General features: G+C 38.5%; 1 protein-coding gene across 1 annotated transcript in view; it reads left to right on the forward strand.

Moving 5' to 3' along the window:
• The window catches only part of SPATA16 (spermatogenesis associated 16), a 256,503-nt gene that overhangs the window by 59,954 nt on the left and 176,363 nt on the right, over nucleotides 1-20,186 (forward strand). The window contains exon 2 of the mRNA XM_027875661.1: nucleotides 13,217-13,362. Within this exon, the coding sequence (XP_027731462.1) occupies nucleotides 13,217-13,362 (146 nt within the window). The remainder of the gene's footprint in view (nucleotides 1-13,216; nucleotides 13,363-20,186) is intronic.

Here is a 20,186-nt window from a genome sequence, read left to right on the forward strand (position 1 = left end):
CCATCCTGTGTGATGCTTATCCGTGTTCTCCCATCACTTAGCTATGGCAGGGAGGTGGGGGGGGAGGTGGATGACTCAACATGCTGGAAGCCTTCCCCAAGCCCTCTTGACATCACTAAGATAGCTATGGAGCTTCTTTACTGTCAGTGACACCTCCACCAGAAAGTCTTTCCTGATCCTCCTAGTCACTAGTATTTTCTCACTATCTAAATTATCCTGTGTATCTTTATCTGTTTACATATTGTATCCCACCCCACCTTCCAAGTAGAATATAAGCATCTTGAGGGTGGAACCAGGTTCAAGATTTGTCTTTATGTCTCTTGCTCCTAGCACAGTGCCTTGTGAGTGGTCTTTAATAAAAGACTTAACAAACTTAATTAACTTATTAATAATTTAATAAAGTACTTAATAAATGCTTGTGGGATTGGACTATAGATATAATAACATAATATAATATAGCATAATATAACAATATAACGTAATATAATATAATATAGTGTAATATAATATAATGTAATGTAATGTTATGTAATATAAAGTAATCTAATATAATATAATGTAATATTGGACTATATTGCTTTATAGAGCAGATATTTAACAAACATTTCTTGAGGTTAATTTACATCTCATTTGGCAAGAAACTATATAGATGAAGGATATCAGTTTGGGGAAGGTATTTCCACTATAGAAGAAAGAAATATTTCAATGCCTTCTCATATTACATCACCTTCAAGTGGTAGACACTGAGGGGCTATGCACAGAATTACTTTTTTTGATGTTATTCTGTTGATATGCCTATTTCTCCATTTGTATCTTATCAGTTTAAGAGACTGGTATATAGGCTTTCCATTAGCTGGTCATGTTGCATGTAGCTGTGTTACTACTATGGGACCTTGAGGTCAGAGGGGGTCTCATTTCTGTCTTTATATCCCCATTCCCTAGTATAGTAAGTTAAGCTTGTATCAGTGTTTAATAATAACCAATATTTACATAGAGTTTTAAGATCTGCTAAATAATATTTATTGAAATTAATTAAATTGTATAGTCCTTTTTATAGGGTTTGATTGGAGACTTTAATATGGCACACTTTTTGGACTTTTACCATGATCAGTATGCTGGAGAGTAGAGTTGACTGATGTTTGCTTTATGGGTGTGCACTACCTTGTAGTAGAATGGTATCTATACCAGATGTGGCCTCTGTTGAGACACGCCTTTGTCCGAATCATAAAATCACACAATTTCAGAATTCAAAGACACTCAGCAGCCATTTAGAACACATAAGTGAAAAAAAAGAATCCCCCCTGAGACATACGCAATGTGGTCATCCGTTCTCTGTTTAAAGACCTCAAGAGATTGGGTCTCGAATAGGATCCTAGGAAACACACTTTGTAGGATGTTTATTCTTACACCAAGACTTAATCCTTGTATCTCTGACCCTCTGTTACATTCCTGCCATCTACTTCACACACACACACACACACACACACAAACACACACACACACACACACACACACACACACACACCCCTGCATTAGAATTAACTCCCTAAAGGAAGGGACTATTTAGGTTTCTTTGTCTTTCTTTTTTATCCCCAATGCCTTACACAGTAGGAGCTAATTATGTCTTCTAAATGAAATAAGTAACTTTGAGTACTTTGACTGTCATGCAATTCAGTGGCATCTCATAAAGATACATCCAGCATAATAAAGCTCTCCTCACCTTAATAAACACAGTAGGGGCTTAATAAATATTTTTTTAATTAAACCCCTCCACCATTATTCCTAGTAGGAACACACAGGAAGAGATTAATAAGTTTTTGTTGAACTGAACACCTCTAGTTTTGCTCCTAGTAGGAGCACATAGTAGAAGCTTGATAAATACTTGTTGAATAGAACCGCTCCACCATTGCTCCTAGTAGGAGCGCATGGTAGAAGCTTAATAAAAATTTGTTGAATTGAATTGAATCTTTCCACAATTGCTCCTTGTTGTGGTCTCTGGGGCCAAGCAGAAGAAGTCTTATCCTTCTTCCAAAGGAGAATCCTTCAAATATTTGGAGACAGCCATTGTGTCCTCCACTGCCTCATGTCCTCTTCTCCAGCTTGATATCTCCAGTTTCTTCAAGTGACCATCAGCTGGCATGAACTCCTGTAACAGTAAGGTGTTACGGGCTGCGCAGCACTTAGAATTTGTTTCATGGTTTCAAATCTGTACCCACCAAGACACGTTCACACTTTTCCTAGCTTATACGTTATTTAATAATGATAATAATCATAAACATACATGCACATAAATGTGATTACATATGATTATACAATCTTAGAAGCAAAGACTATTAATAGAAAGATAGAGAGATAAAGAAGAAGAAATACATCACCAATCTGAGGAAGCACCAACTCCTGAACCTCTGTCTGGGGGAGTCCTGTATCACAGCCGTCAGGGTCTCGGTTGGGAAAGTACCTATGGCAGAGCGTCCTCTCCACAGGAGACCCCCAAAATCTCTTTCCCAAGAAAGACCCTTTTTATCATCCTTACACAAAGAAGACAGGGAGCCAGGGAATATGATTAATCCTAAAGACCTGAGAGTTTTGGCCAAAACTCTCCAACCTCAAGAACAAACTTTGTTATGTCAAAAAATGTCTTGGGTCAATACCCAGGAACTGGCCAAGTCCCAGGATGTTTACCTCAAGACCTGTTTTTTAAGGACAAATCCCAGAACAATACGTTAGAGAAGTTCCTTATCCCTTAGCTTGGGCTGTGGATAGGGAAGATCTTATACATTAACCCTTCAACTCCTAATTGTCCTTTTCCTGCCTATTCTCCATCTTATCAATAATGTTCCTAGAATGTGGTTCCCAGAACTTAACAAAGCACTGTGTGTGTGATATAACCAGGGTGCAGTACAACAGGAATACTGTTGCTTCCTTATTCCTGGATGCTATTCCTCTCTTAATTCAGCCTAAGATGACATTAGCTTTCTTGGTGACCACATCACACCTAGATCTGCATTTTGTCATCTATTTTTGCTCTAATTCAAAATCACATTTGTTCTTGAAACACTCAGGTCAAGAAATCATGTGATATATTAGAAAATCAGCCAAAAACTTCCTTTCTTTCACCAAGCTTGATCTACAAGCCTACAAATATTGATTCCATCCAGTCTCCAGTTTGTCAGTTGACACAGTTTCACAGGATGTTTAAAAAAACTAGGGTTCTCTTTCACTACTGGGCTGCAGTTCATATGTAGGGAGTTTTCTCTTCCATGAGATGAGATTGGTCATTTATATTCCTTTCCTGCCCTTGAAACTCTCAGCTTTACAGAGATTACCAATGTAGGAAGATCATTCATTTATTCTCCACTTTCTCGAGGTGTGCTCAGACAGAGCCTCTATTATTATTAAGGCTGAAGGTCCACTTACTCCTGATATGAACAATCGGAGCTCTCTGACAAAGCACTTACTCCCTTACAGGCCTGAGAGTACATCAGAGGCATTGGTCCCTGATGGAAGGGTGTTTGCCGACACTTGAGCATCTTACAGTAAAATGAGTTCTGGGCAAGGAGAGCTTATATGACACTGAGTTGCGTAGGAGTCAAAAGATTCAAAGTTACTTGCTTCATTTAGAAGATAGAATTATTTTAATTAGGCTTAGAAATTTTTAACTCAGTAATAAAAATTAAAATAAAGCAAATTCCATTGTTATTACTCTGGATTTCTTCAACAGAAGATTTTAAATATAATTGCATCCCCAAAGTGCCTTTTGGGGGAAACAGATAGGACTATCTAATTGCAGCATTAACTACAGTGATGGGTGATCAGAGCTTTTAAGTAGCCCTCACAACACAGTATATAGACCAATGGAGCTTGGAGGTTACTTCCAGCCTATGTCCCACAATTCCTAGATGGCCCTAAAGACACTAAGCCCCAAGAGATAGGCTGAGGTTTTGTGTTAGGATCAGTAAGAGATTCAGTAAGAGTTACCTACCTAAGAATGTCAGATACTTAGAGGATTCTAGCAGTGTGGTGCAGAGGAAAACATGATAGATTTGGAGTCAAAGGATCTGGATTCAAATCCTGATTTTGCTTCTATCTTTGTTGTTGTTGAATCATTTTCAGTCATGTCTGACTCTTTGTGACCCCATTTGGGATTCTCTGAGTTTTGCCATTTCCTTCTCCAGCTCATTTTTCAGATAAGGAAACTGAGGAAAATGGGATTAAGTGACTTTCCCAGGGTCACACAGCTACTAAGTATCTGACATCAGATTTGAACTCACAAAGTTGAGTCTTCCTGACTCCGGGCCCAGCACTCTATCCCCTGCACCACCTAGCTGCCCTTACCTTTGGTACACATATTTTTTAAATCTAAACTGTTTGATGAGTTCTCTGTTCATATACATAAGTATTTTAGGCATCTCTTGGTTTTTCCTCCTCGTAGGATTTGTTTCCTTATTGTCTTCAGAATTCCATTATTGGTTAAAAGGGGGGATCTATATGCACCAAAGTATTGATAGCAGTGATTTTTGTAGTAGCAAAATTCTGGCAGGAAAAGGTAGATTTCCATTGATTGTGAAATCCAAATCTAAACAAACTGGTATGTGAATGGAATAAAATCTTACTCTGTTGTAAGATTGAGGGATGGCATGGGCAGACTTACATGGACTGACGCAAAGTGAGCATAGTATCTACAATGATTACAACAATATGTATGGAAGTAACAACAGTTGAAACTGAATTCTGTGAAATTACAATGACTAAACATAGCCCCAAAGGAGAGATAGGTGGAGGCATCTCTTTTTCCATTCTTTGTTGAGGTGGGGGATAGTGAGTGTAGAATACTATATGTCAAGTCAGACTTTTTCCAAATGGTATTTGATTTGGCCAGATCATTTTTTCCCTCTTTCTTATTCTTTGTTATAGAGAACTCTTGGAACTGGGAGGGATTTACTGGGAAATGTACATGATATAAAAACAAAATATGTCATTTTAAAAAAAAATAGTAATAATTCTTGACAATTTCCCATCCCTCCTGAGCTCACTCACCTTAAAAAATCATAGAGCATTGGATCATCCGAACCCTTCGAAATCTGTTCTTTCCCAATCTAGACCAAATGTCAGAATATACCTGGTTTTCTTCTTCTCTATCACAAACTCTTGGAGAAAGTGGACTCAGGTAGAAAGAGACCCCCTTCATACTGTACTGAATTCCAACATAAAGGATTACATCTAGGTTCCACTTTACCTAGAACTAATACAAATACTTTTCTTGCTATTATTTTCCTCAAACACCATCACATCAATAACCATGTATTGATGCCTATATTTGGTAATACTGTTAAACAGAAGAAAGAGCTCCCATTTACAGATTGTTTATTGAATGAAGGACACAGAATCCCAGAGCTGTCTCAAGATTCATCACTGATGTACACCATACCTGCTGATGGCTTGTTCCAGTCTCTGCTTAAAGACTTCCATCGAAGGGAACCCACTGTCTTCTAACACAACTCATTACATTTTGAGTTTGACGTTGAAGTTACTTTGATGGGAGATTCATGGGCACTTGGAGGAACTTAATTGTCCCACTCTGGGACAATGCCAGAAATTTCTAAATAGTAATAGTTCTCATTTATATTGTGGTTTACAGTTTACAAAGTGATTTCTTCACAATAATTCTGTGAAGTAGAGAGGTCAAGAATTGTTATCGCCATTTTACATATGAAGAAACTGAGATGTGAAGAGGTGAGTAATTTGCTTAAGGCCACATAGATGATCAAGAATCTCTCAGAGCCCATTTAATTTATACAGCACTTCAATCAATTTAATGGAATCCAATAAGCATTGGTTATTTTTTTCACTCTGTGCAAGACAGAAAAGTACCATGACATAGGGGATAGAAAGTTGGCCCCAGATTTAGGAACACCTGAGTCTAGGTGCCACCTCCAATGCTTAGAGATGAGTCATTGAACTCAGTGCCTCAGGCAATTCTCTGACACTAAATTGCAGACCAGGTGCCAATAGGCATTGGCAGAGGAAATTTCCTCACTGGAAGTTTCCTGTGCCCATGAAATCACAGGCTCCTTACTTAACTTCTGTGGGCCTCAATTTCTCTCTCTGTAGGATGAGGGGGTTAGGCTAGATGTGATTCTAGGACTAAATTCCCTTCTCCTCTAAGGCTTTCTTCTTTATCACTTTTTTCTGGCCCTCATCTATGTTCCTCATTGTACAACTGTTTCCACTCTGCATCCCTGCTGTGTTCTGATTTATTTTATCTAGAAAACATCTGAGAACAATTAAGGCTGTGTGAATGTGCTGATTTGTTTTTGCTTGACTGTACTTAGGTGTCATGAGGGAGGGTTCTATGGGGGAAGAGGGAGTTATTATGAAATGGCAGTTATGGAATAAAAGAGAGAGGAGCATCCATGAGAAGAAGAGAGGAAAGGGAGAGAGCGAGGCAGAGAAAGAGAGAGAGAGAGAAAGAGAGAGAGAGAGATGAAGAGGAGAAAGAGGAAAAGAAAGAGAAGAGAGAGGGAGAAGAGAGAAAGAGAAATTGATGAAGGGAGGGAGAGAGAGAAGAAGAAGAGAGTGGAGAGAAAAGGTGAGAAGGGGAAGAGAGACATTAAAGGAGGGAAAAGAATGGAAGGGAAAGGGAGGAAGAGAGAGAGAGAAGAAGGGAGGGAAAGAGGGAGGGAGGGGGAGAGAGAGAGGGAGGGAGGGGGGAGAGAGAGAGGGAGAGCACTGGATTTGGAGTTAGTAAACTTGCATTCAAGCCCTTGCAATATTACTAACTGTGTGACTTTGAGCAAAGCATTAACCTCTTCACATCTCAGTTGCCTCCTCTGTAAAATAGAGATAATAATATTTGACCTGACTATATGGCATAGTTGTTGTGAAGAAATTACTTTGTAAACTAGAAACCATAATATAAATGTGAACTGCTATTATTTTGCAATTTCTAACATTTTACTGGGGGTAAGAGAAGAGGGGCAACAGAGATTAGCTAGGTTAAGGAGATGCTTATCAATTTCTCATCAATTGAGTCCAGGAAGGATGCATCCATGTCCCAAACTATAGTGTTTCAATATAGGTATCAGGTTTCACGTGACTTAAATATTTGAAGGCTAGTCAGTGGTCATGGCTGGGTCATGCCAAAATAATAAAAATGATAATGCTACCTAAATTAAGTTAGGGATTTAATGCCATAACAGCCAAACTACCAAGAGGATACTTTATAAAATCTTAGCATGTAGCACAGTTCTTGGCACAGTGCTTAATAAGTACTTGTTGACCTATTAAGCTCATAGAGCTAGACCAAAATAATTACTATTTGGAGTAAAAAAAAATAAATGGTCATTGGAGCATAGATTTCAGGCTAGAAGGGACCTTACAGGTCACTGAACCTAATCCTTACAATTTTACAAATGAGGAACCTGAGACTGAAAGATGTCAACTGACTTCCCAGGGTTAGACAACTGATAAGTGCCTGAAATAGAATTTGAACTAAGGTTTTCCTGACTCTAAACACATACTCTATCCACTGTATCACCTAGCTCCTTTAAGGTTTCAGTGGAAATACTACAAAGCCCAAATAGCAGCAATTCCAGACCTCAGCTCATATTATAAAGAAATACTTACCAAAACCACTTGGAACTTGCTAAAAATTCGTGAAGTAAATCATTGGAAAAGATTAAAGAAGGAAGAACCTCAAACAAAGACTGAAAAACCTGCAATGTCCTGATTGGTGGATGCTAGACCCACTCTGTGTCCAGGCAGGCTCCATCCATTCTCCACTTGACTCCTTGGCCATTTATACCCTCAGCGATCCCTCCAACACACACCTACACATCCCAAGCCTGGAACCTTAAATCAGTACTGCCATTGCTACTAGAAAGGATGTGTTGGTGTGTCAATCTATTCCTTATGGTTTCAATCACCTTCTTCATTTTTGTATCTGTATCCCCAGATTAGCCCAGTGTTTGGCACATAATAAGTATTTTATGAATGTTTTTCATTTATCCATCCATCCATCCATTCATCCATTATAAGTAGTCCCTCCAGTAGACAAAGGTCCAAAACCTCTTCACCCCTTCTCCCCACGCAGGGCTTCTGTCCACGCCCTACCATAAATCATCCCTAGCTAGTCACCTGGAGACTTTCCCCTAGTGCAGCAGGTCTTAACCTGGGGTTGCCTCTTTATTTTTCACTAATCTCTAACTGTAACTTAGCATTTCTTCCACTCATTTAAAAGTATTATTCTAAGAAGGGATCCATAGGCTTCACTGGACTGCCCAAAGGGCAGTTTTGACACAAACAAAAAAGGGTTAAGAGCACCCTCCCTAGGTGTTTGTACATTGCCTGGTGTATTAGCATCCCATTCCATAAAATCAGCTGCTCAAAGCTTCAGCAGGAATTAGAACAAATCAGATCTCAATATTAAAAAAGATAAAATGGGCCTGCATCCTAGCCAGGGCTTCTTTTTAGCTTCTACTTAAATAAACTGAGATGGCTCTTGAATGAGCTAAATTCATGTCTTCCTGAAAGAGGAGGCAAAAAGAAAAGTCCCGTCTCACTGCAGATTACCCGACTTCATCATCTCCACACTCCAAGCACACTGAGGAAGCAGCTGAACCTGTGTTGAGTTGTTGATAGAAGGAGCCCCTGTACCCAAGCCCGGGGTTGTGTTTGGGAGTCATCCTCCAGCAAGCCAACAGACAACAGTAAATACACCTTTCCAGCTGGTAAATTCACTTACCTATGCAGGAGTGTATTTTGCCAGTCATTCATTCTAGAAGCCCATCAATATGCATTTCTACTTACAGAAACACAGCATCTCAGAGGTGGAAAGGACCTTGGACACTTCTAATCCCTCTCATATGTAAACACTATCCCTCTTGTTTACATCCACACCAAGTAGCTATCCAACTTTTGCTTAAAGATCTTTACTGAGGGTTAACCCCACTAATGCCCAAGTCAACCTAATCCATTTTTGGACAGCTCTAATTTTGGGGAAGATTTAAATTTGCCTCAGAACCAGTCATTCTACAATAGGCCATGTGGAAACAATGAGAGGTCATGGTGCCATTTTTTTCGCATTGTCAATATTGTCTTTATTGATGTTTTTTATTTCACTTTCATTTCTTAATAGATCCCTGCCTGACTCACCACTCAGTGGCCAATCCCTTGTAACAGAGGGAAAACAAAGCAAAACCAACCAACCCATCAGTTACCTCTAGGATTCTGTACATATACCTCATTACTGATTATCAGCTCTGGGTATTTTCTCTGGCTGTCCTGGAATGCTGTCCTCAAATCTGATTGCTGATTTCCTTGGCTTCCTATAAGTCCCATCTAAAATACCACTTTCTTCAGGAAGCCTTCCCCAACCCCTCTGAATTTCAATGCCTTCCCTCTTTTAAATATTTTCTATTTATTGTGTATAACTTGCTTTGTATATTTTTTGCATGTTGTCTCTCCCATTAGATTGTAAGCTCCTTGTAGGCAGGGACTATCTTTTGCCAGTCCCAACACTTCGCACAGTGCTTAAGATATAGCAGGTGCTTAATAATTGATTGATTGATTTCATATTATATGAAACTGTGTTGTCTCAATAGAGTATTTATCCATATTAGAGTCCTTTTGATTTTTTTTAAGAAAAATGTTGAGGGCAGTTAGGTGGCCCAGTGGATAGAGCTCCAACCTTGAAGTCAGAAGGACCTGAGTTCAAACCTGAACTCAGACATTTGACACTTAATAGCTGTGTGACCCTGGGCAAGTCATTTAACCTAGATTGCTTCACAAAAAAAGCAAAAAAAAAAGAAAAGAAAAGAAAGAAAAATGTTGGTCCAACCTATGAGTATCCTTGTGGCCCATTTCCACATGGAAGTGGGCTGGCCCTTTGTCCAGGCTGGAGGCTCTTAGACTTTTACGACAGAATAAATGTTATCCCTGCTATCTAATGCACAAACAGCTCTGCCTTTAACTAACATGGGTCTATGTCCAATAATTCATGCAAAAATTAATAACATTCTAGCTATTTCCAGTTAAGCTGGTATTTCACATACACAGTCATGTGGATATGTTAACTGGCCATTCGTTTAGCTTCTCCAGGTCCTACTCCTGTGTTAAATTAGCAATATATCTAGAGATTATTAGCTCAGCCTTTAAATAGAAATGTTTTCACAGAATGGCAACTTAATACCATTTCCACAACATACTTGATAACAGTTCTGTTGTTTGCAAACTACAGCTGAAGATTTTATCCCTTTTTTGCCTCCCTCCTTCCTACAAAAAAAAATATTTTATTTCTTCATTTAGTATATACTTATATGTGTACATGTCTCTTTTGATAGAATGTATGCTTATTGAGAACAGGGATTGTTTTGTTCTTGACTATGTATCCCTGATGCTTCACACGGTGGCTGACCCAAAGGCTCTTGATAAATGTTTATGGATTGATTGGTTGATTGATGTCACCCCATGTTTTTTAGATAATTACTCCTATGATAAATTCCTCCTTGGATGCATTTCCTGGGGAAAGTTTGTCTCTGCAAATTTAATTCAGTTAAATTCAGCAAGCATTTATGAAGCACTTTTTATGTGCCAGGTATAGTACTGGACACTGGAGAGAAAAAGAAAGAATTAAAATAGTCCCTGTCCACAGTGAGCTTACATTCTACAGATGAAATTCTTTGTTTTTATTGCTTTGGTTTGAGTTTTTGCTATGGTTACCCTAGGAAACATGAAGGAAAATGTAAAATGTGCTTTACTTTTCAAATTAACCTTTAGGAAATTCAGCTAAATTCATTGCCTAAATATAATAACAATCTCATTTCAAGTGCTTCTTAATATTTTTTCTCTGCCCCTTTTAACTGATTTTTCTTTGATTTCTTAATTATCCTAATTCTCCGCAAGGAATTGTTTCATTTTTGTAAGCTGCTTTATATCCATTTTGGAAGTCAGAATGTGTGTGTGTGTGTGTGTGTGTGTGTGTGAGAGAGAGAGAGAGAGAGAGACAGACAGAGACAGAGACAGAGGCAGAGAGAGAACTGTTTGATTTTCACAATAAGTTGCTAAGTTTATTAAATAAATTAATGAAAATTAAATTCAACAAACATTTATCCAGCATTTTCTATATGTGATGGTTAAAAACTGACTCCTGATCATTCTTCTGAGAAATTCCTGAAGGAAGTGCTGGGCATGAGAATCAATAGCTGTGGCCCTGCTTTCCACAGCAAACCTCATTTTTACTGGTTGGTAAAATCTAGTAGCTCAGACATCAAGCAGGTGCTATCTTTCTTCTGAACTTAGGACTATGTGTTTCTAAATGATATTGAGGTTATAAATGTGACAGTGAGATTTGTCGGGGGAGGGTGAGAGCAGCTGGTAAGTGTTTAATAAACAGCTGTCCACAGGAAAAAAATCTATGCATAACATACTTTTAAGTTTAGTCTTCATCATTAATATTTTCTCCATCATTTTTCTTAAGTCTGGAAATTTAACAAAACAAATAAAGTCCCGATTTGTAGCACTTGCCGACTTCCAAGATTTAAATGCACTTGCTAAACATTTAAGAATAGACTCTCAAAAGCTGATTTGAGCTAGCTCCGGCACACCCCTGGGTGCCCTAGACTTGGAATAAAAAGACCTCAGGTCAGATTAACTGCTCAGCCACTTAGTAAATGAGTGACCTTATACTGGAGTAAGTCAGTAGGCAGGCAGCTAGCATTTATTAAGAACCTTCTGGGTACCAGATCCTACGCAAAGTGCTGGTGATAGGGAAAAAACTTGTCCCTACTCTCTGGAATACCTGGGTTCAAACTCTACCTCAGATGCCATCTCTGTGATGCCAAGCAAGTCAGTTAACCTCTCTGTACCTCAGTTTCTTCATCTATAAATGAGTGGGCTGGATTCCATCTAGTTTTGAATCTATGAACTTATTAACCTCTCTGGACCCCATTTTCCTTATCCATAAAAAGTAGAGGATCAATAAAAGTCTCTACCTCTAAGACCCTATTTTCCTAAATCTTAGAAACAGATCCGAATTTTTGCCTGAATAAACAAATTAAGGTTTTTTTTTAAAAAATTATCAAGAATAGTAGCATGACTAGAAGGCCTAAACATTCTTGATAATTAATAAACGGAAATGCCTGGAGTTTCCACCACATATGGTGTGCAAGAAGGATTTGAAATGAAGCGTTCTTTTCTGAACTTCGTAGTGCTCCCAGCTTGAATTCAAATAGGTTCCCCTGGGAGAAGATGTGTGAGTTGGAATGAGTTGTGATGGCTTGTGATGAGTTGTGATGGCTTGTGATGAGTTGTGATGGCTTGTGATGAGTTGTGATAGCTTGTGATGGGGAAAAAGGACCTAACAGAGGCAAAGTACAGGAGCAAGTGTTCCAAGAGGAAAGACCAGGATTCTTGCTCCCTGGATCAGCCTTGGCTTTCAGGAAATTACCCTGTGAAAGGGGAGGTGGGGACCTATGTTTGACAGAGGCTCCCTGGCCTGCCTGTGTTTCCTCATTGAGAAGAATCTTGGGCATCAGTTTTCCCAGAAGATGGAATCACCTCCTTCCTCTTAAATGTACATATCCTGCTCAGCAGCCACTGGACTTCCTGGAATTTTTATTAATGGTTCCAGATATCCCAGCAATAAATTTCTGACACTATAGCCTCTGCTCACCAATTCTAATAAGGTTTCATTTTTTTTCTTCTGTCAATGTCTTCCTCATGAATATGATTCAGTCTGAAATTAATCACTGATCATGTTAATGGTTCCTATGAGTTTACTTGCAATACCCCTTCTTGTACTAAATCAAACTCAATAGCATGTTAGATCATTGTACAGCTAAGTTTCCATAAAAGTGCTGGCCTTTAAAAATGATTTATTCCCAATTTTCTGATAAGATCTTTACTTATTGTATGTTTCATTTTTTTAAACTGGCATTTTTAGTAAACGGGGATGCTTTTAAATCTATCAGACATATAAAAAAAACAAGTTGTACAGGAAACATCTGACAATAAGGAGTGTCATGTGCCGTATATTATGATCATATAAGTGAATGTGAATAGTTTTATTCAGTTTTTATACAGACAAAATATTAGCATTTTACTTGCCCTGTTCAGTAGGAATGGATGTATTTATATTTTTGCCTTTTTTCAAAATATAAATTTTTAAAAACCTGATGATAGAAAATTGAAAGATCTTTTGATTTCATTACTTTTTTAGCTTTGCAGTAAAGGAGCAGCTCTGGGAAAACCTTTTGAAGCATCTGCTGAAGATATTTCAAGTGTTGCTAGTTTTATTGAGACAAAGCTTGTCACCTGTTACCTACGGATGAGAAAACCCGACCTTGCCTTGAATCATGCTCACAGGTAAGAAAGAATGTGGATCTAAAAGTCATTACTGCAAAGATGAGAGATAGATAAGTGGACTTAGGGAGATGATGAGGCTGTTTCCCTAGGCAAAGATGTAAAATAGTCAAAGTTTGTCTCCATTTCCCCTCCATTACTTCTTTGGACAATCCCTGTTACCACTCAGAACCCTGATCATCATCTTGTCCCCTTACAGGCTGCCTTCTGGACTTTGTCTATTTCCTCCACCAATCAAAACTTAGGTATCCACAGTTTCTCATCCCCTCCAATCATTGCTCTCAGGTTTGATGAATTATGATGAGTGTTAGATGAATTCCTCATTAAAAACTAGCCTATTGAGTTAGATAATCTGGATATAATGCCTTTTAGATAATGTATATGAAGCCAATTACAAAGCATATTAACTGCAGATTTCCTTTGGAAAATGTTGAGGACTTCCTGAAAGTAGGAAATGACACTGTGATGAGGGAGAAATGTTTGGAAAGAAAAATACTTTTAAAGTCCTCAAATGGCTATCTACTCTTGCTGTGGTTAGGTCTATGTAATTTTTTTTATCAACCTGATTATTTTTTGCACAAAAAAAAATCCCTCTTTTTTCCCCCAAAGATTTTACTACTGTTGTTTTGTTTATTTTCCCAGACATTTTACTGCTATTGTTTTTATTCATTCCCTGGTATGCTTTGTTCTCACCAATCAATATATCATCCTCAAGTAGAAGATCCTTTATGTGATCGTTTTATCAGTCAGTCAGTCAAGAAATATTTACTCAGCTCCTACTATGTACCATACACTGTGCTAAGCACTAGAAATACAAAGAAAGGCAGAAGACATTCCCTGTTCTCAAGGTACTCTCAGTCTAATGGAAGATACAACATGAAAACAAATATGTGCAAACATGCTAAAATGTCAATAATCAACAAAGGGAGAACAGTAGATAATAGAGGGATTGGGAAAGGCTTCTTGGAGGAGGTGGAATTTTAGCTGGGACTTGAAGGAAGCCAGTGGGTAGAGATGAGGAGACAGACCATTCTAGGCATGGGAGGCAGCCAGAGAAAAAACTCAGTCAGGAGATGGTTTGCCCTGTTTCAGATCACTGATGTAATATTCACCATACGAGGAACCATTAAGTCTGAAAAATTGAGTGATCCAGCTCATTTAAAAGGCTGAATTCAGTCAGGCAACTGTCATTTGGATCTGTGTTTTGGTTTCAAGTGTGTGTGTGTGTGTGTGTGTGTGTGTGTGTGTGTGTGTGTGTACATGTGTATTAGTTCAGTCAGTTGAACTAAATGAAATTGTCCAGTCAGTTGAACTAAATTGTCCAGGCTTCATTTTGGTGTTCTAGAACCAGCTCTACTCTTGGGATGACCCTTCTTTATCTTGACCACCACTTTCTCAAAGTCCAAGAACCTCCTAATTCCATCAGAGGTCAACCAGTTTGCCTTTCCTTCAAGTAGCCCTTATCTGAAAATAGACAAAGTACATAATACTGACCACTCTTCTCCCTAGGGTCACAAATTAACCCAATTCCCTGTCCTCCTCTCTCCTTTTCTCTCTCTGTCTCTCTGTGTCTCTCTCTCTCTGTCTCTGTCTCTGTCTCTGTCTCTCTCTCTCTCTCTCTCTCTCTGTCTCTCTCTCTCTCTCTCTCTCTCTCTCTCTCTGTGTCTCTCTCACCACTTTCCAAGGTAATAACTCCAATAAAAGGACCTGTCCATGACATAGACTTCACCATCCCTACTTAATCCCCCTTTGAGTGAAGTACCTATATTAATTGCCTTCCAAACCTCCATCCTTGGATACATTCCTTCCTTGAGTTCGTACTGTCCCCTGGAAGATCCCCTCCATGGAAATTATAACACTAGGGTGATCGACTCCATGTGAATACACCCAAAACCAAACAATCACTCAGGTTAATAAGTATTTATTAAGCTGATACTGTTTGTCCAACAGTGGGGATACAGACAAAAAGCAAACAGACCCTGACCTCAAAAAGCTTGCATTCTATCCAGAGAAACAGTGTATTTACATATATATGTGATATATGTGTGTACATATCATATATGTGATATATAATATATAAACACATGTAATATATAATCATACATGTTTATGTTTTAATGATATAAACAAATATATTAATTTATTATAAACAGAGGAACATACAAAGACAAAAAGCAAATAGACCCTGTGCTCAAGAAGCTTGCATTCTATCCAGAGAGACAGCATATTACATATATGTGTGTGATATGTGTATATGTCACATATATTATATATAAACACATGTGTTTATATGTTTTAACTATATAAACATATATGTTTATATATTTCAAATATATTAATATGGTTTAAATATATAAACATGTATTTAAATATTTTGAATATATTAATATGTACTATCTAAACATGTGTTACATATGTAATATGTAATTATATAGAAATATGTTACATATAATATATGTAAATATTCTATATGATTATATAACTATATATCCAATATAGGTGTAATGTGGTGGGGGAGCAGGAGAGTAGCAGAGAGTAGGGGGAAGGAGACATAAAATTATTACGTGTCATTTGATCTGAGTCTTGAAGAAAGCTAGGGCATTGGAGGCTCAGAGTTGAAGAGGGAGTACATCCCAGGATGGAAAGGTCCAGAATAGGGAATGTTTTGAATGAGAAACATCAAGAGGACCAGTATGGTTGGTTTGTGTAAAGGGAAATAACTTAAAATAAGGATGAAAAGGTTAGTTGGAGTCAAGTTGTGAAGAATTTCAATGCCCAATAAATATGGCAAGCCCTTTCCCTCAGACACAAATACACCTCTCAAGACAGATTTCTGTCTGATGATGCCTTTTTGTCTATAAACCATTGAACAGATGAAGAAGAAAATCACTCATTTGCTTATTATACCCCAGGTGGCATGTAGGAACTCCTGCATCACTACCCTTTTTGGCCTAACATTTCTCCACCTTCCCTGGAATTTTGGCTCTAGTTCTGCCCATTTTGCCTCAAGAATATGTCCTCCCTCCAAATAGAAGAAGATACTCTTGAAACACTGTCTGATGAACTACTCCCTTGCCCAATGTCCTGCCTCCCTTCCTAGTTCTTTGTTGAATAACAATCACCTACAACTTTTATCAATGTGAAAACCTAACACCTGCTTTGCTAACAGCCTCAGGGAAACATAATTATCTGCCACATTAAGGCCCATTATGTAAGTGGGCTCTCTGCCAACCCACTATAAGCAGCTTACAACCCTACAGCCACCTAGCCGGGCCACCAAGCTAGGGAAAACCCAAGCAAAGTGTCTTCACGGCCATGAAGAAAATTTGAAGTGGCTTTTAAGTTGGTGCCAATGACATACGGGCTGTAAAGTTAGCTTGACATCAGTTGCATTACCGGTACAAAAATATATGCAAGATATCGTTCTCAAATGGAATTTCTTCTAGGAAACAAGCCACAGATCTTGTTAGGAATATCCCTTTTGATGTGTTGAGTAACAAGTGATCTACTTTTCCTGGAGGCAGCCATTTGTTCCAATATGCTTGGCTGCAGGTTTCCTCTTGAGTTTTGAAGAAAATACCAAAATAGGCTCTTGGCCCACAGAATATATGAAATTATCTTTCCCATCTATTAGAATTTATTTGGAAGGAGTATAGTTCAGGTTGGCAGCTAAGTGGCATGGTAGATGAAGGAATACCTAAGTTCAAATCCTGCCTCTGACACTTAATAGGTGTATCCTCTTAACAAGTCACTCAACCTCTCTATGCCTCAGTTTCTTCATCTGTAAGATGAGGGTTTTGGACGCAATGATCTCTAAGGTCCCTTCCAGCTCCAAATCTGTATGTTCCTCCAATTCTTCTTGACCATGTAGACAATCATTCTGATATTCTCCATTGATATATTTTGTTTTATGGCCAGTAGTCTAGAAGGACATTATTATAATATAAATAGTGTCCTCTGATATTTCAATCTCACTGGCAAGACAATATCCTCCCTAAATGTATGGCAACACAACTCATCTTGTGAGATTCTTGTCTATTTCTTTCCATAAACTCTCCATGAATGACCCCACCTACCCACCCCAAAAGCTTGGAGGTCTTTTTGCAGTTTTGAAACATTCTTGGAGACCTTGTGCAGGCATTGGGCCTTCTGTGACTATCTCTTGCTCTCACTACATGACCACTTTTTTCCAGTCATATTTCTTTGTCATTAATGTTATCATAAATAAGTTGTCCTTATTCATCACATGGCTGCTGACACGCACCATGGATCTTGTCATTGCCTTTTGAGTCACCCACAATTTTGATTCTTCTGATATCATGGTACCTCCCTGATTGACAGCACCATGGAATCCTAGGGAGTATATTTCAGTTTAAAAGACAAGTTTTTCCTGGAAAGATTTACATGAACTGATGCTGAGCAGAACCAGGAGAACAGCGTACACAGTAACAGCAACATTTGTTATGACCAACTTTGTTAGACTTAGCTCTTCTGAGCCAGGCAAGGATCTAAGACAATTCCAAAATACTCATGATAGAAAATGCCATCCACATCTAGAGAAAGAACTATGGAGTGTGAATGCTGATCAAAGCATATTATTTTCTCTGATTTTTGTTTCTTCTTTCTCGTGGTTATTCCCTTTGTTTCTAATCCTTCCTTACAACATGACTAATGTGGAAATGTTTTTAATAGGATTGTAAATCTATAGCCTATATCAGTTTGCATGTGGTCTTGGGGGGGGTGAGAGGAAGGAGGAGAAAATTTGAACTCAAAATCTTATAGAAGTGAATGTTGAAAATTAAAAATAAATTAATTTTTAAAAAATAAAAGACAAGTTTTTGCAATAGTAAGTGGCTCAGGATCATTGAAGGCACCACTCATTTTTCCATACATACCCAACCTATTCAGTTGAAGACGGGACCCACCTTCCTCACTACCATCAACACCAGGCAATGACCAACTGCATCTGATGGGAAGATAGGTCTGAGGGTCCTGGGATTGAGAGTACCACCACTACACTGATGCTTGCTCCTTAGAAGTAACTCCTGGGGACAGTTGATCTGGCAGCCTCTTCTGTGGACACTTCAACAGCCACAACTCCTGAAGTCCCAGAGAACAAATTCTTACCACCCAAGTCCTTGACCTTGTCAAATGGATCAGATATGATTTGATCACTGGAAATGAAACTAAAGAAGATACAGTAACCTCTTCTTTGCTGCTGCAGTCTAAAGACCATGGTGCCTTTCCATGGCCTTTTCATCTGAAACTTCTAATGTGGATTGTCTCCCCCCATTAGAGTATGAGCTCCTTGGTCAGGGGTTGACTTGCCTTTCTGTTTGTATCCCTAGTACTTTGTACAATGTTCGGTACTTAGTAAATACCTAGCAGATGCTTTTTTTCCCCCAATTCATTTCTTCATTCCTTTTCCTGTTCACTTCAGGTCCCAGATCATTCTCAGTGTTCTGTGACTATCAGATAAGCACTGAGGTATTTACTGCTTTTTTATCCACTCTGTTGTGGGGTTTTTTCTTGTATATTTCACCAAGTATCAAGGTGATGATGATAATGATGATGATGATGCTGAGCATTTATATAGTGTTTTAGGGTTTGCAAAGTGTTTTCCAAATATTTTTATCCATTGTGATGCATACCTGACCTTGAAGCCATGAAGACCTGAATTCAAATTCCACCTCTGACACACATGGTATGTTATATCTATGTTATATAGCTATATACCTGAGAAAGTCACTTAACTCTTCATGTGCTGGTCAGCTTTCTTTATACTACATAAGTTGCTGAGAGGTTGCTGATCTGCATTGGGAGAAGGAATTTCAGCTACTGATACCAGAAGCACAGAATCTCATCATTGGAAAAGGCTACATAGTCCAGACATTCCATGGCCATCCCCAACAAATGGTCACTAGCCTCAGCCCAGAGACCTCCAGGGAGGCAATAGAACTTGATATTGGTTAGGCTTCTCTATCTCATGGAGATGGGAAGTGTCAACATCTTTGCTTTGGTCTATTGGCCATTTTAAAATGTTGCTTAATCAGGTCAGGTTGGAGACTCATGCAGTCTCATCTTTATTCTCGTTTGTTGAAATCTGGAGTCGCTTTTGGCCTCTGCTCTAAGTACTGGATAATTTGATTGCACATAGACTGCTGCCTTGGAAATGACTCCCATATGAGTAACTAGTCATTTTACTTTCCAATAAAACAGAGTCATTTTCATTGTGTGTGTGTGTGTGTGTGTGTGTGTGTGTGTGTGTGGTATTATTCAGTGTATCCCATTCCCAGAACCTTCTGTAGCTTTTCTTCATGATGGACATGTGTGGGGTTTTTCAAGCAGTTTATAATATTTTTATCTCTTTCATTTCCTCATCCCTAACCATAGTTTGTGCTCTCATCCCTCATACCCACTTTCACAACCAATCAATATCAACTGACCAACAAACATTTACTAAGTGCTTAGTATGTGCCAAACCCTTGTGTAAGTATGGCATACAAATACAAAAATGGGCTATTCCCTGCCCTCAAAGAGCTTACATTCTAATAGGGTAATACTTCCCTTACAGGGTAGTGAAGGCCATGGAAAAGGACACTGAATTCACCAAGTTTCATGATGATGAAGATGATGATTAGCATTTATATAGTGTTTTAAGGTTTGTGAAGTGTTTTCCAAATATTTCTCATTTTATTTTCACAACAACACTGGGAAGTAGTCACTATTGTTGTCCACATTTTACAGATGAAGAAACTGAAGGACACAGAGAGAGAGAGGGAGAGAGAGAGAGAGAGAGAGAGAGAGAGAGAGAGAGAGAGAGAGAG

This window comes from Vombatus ursinus, unplaced genomic scaffold (assembly GCF_900497805.2).
Source record: "Vombatus ursinus unplaced genomic scaffold, bare-nosed wombat genome assembly UNPS02014810.1, whole genome shotgun sequence".
Lineage (NCBI taxonomy): Eukaryota > Metazoa > Chordata > Mammalia > Diprotodontia > Vombatidae > Vombatus > Vombatus ursinus.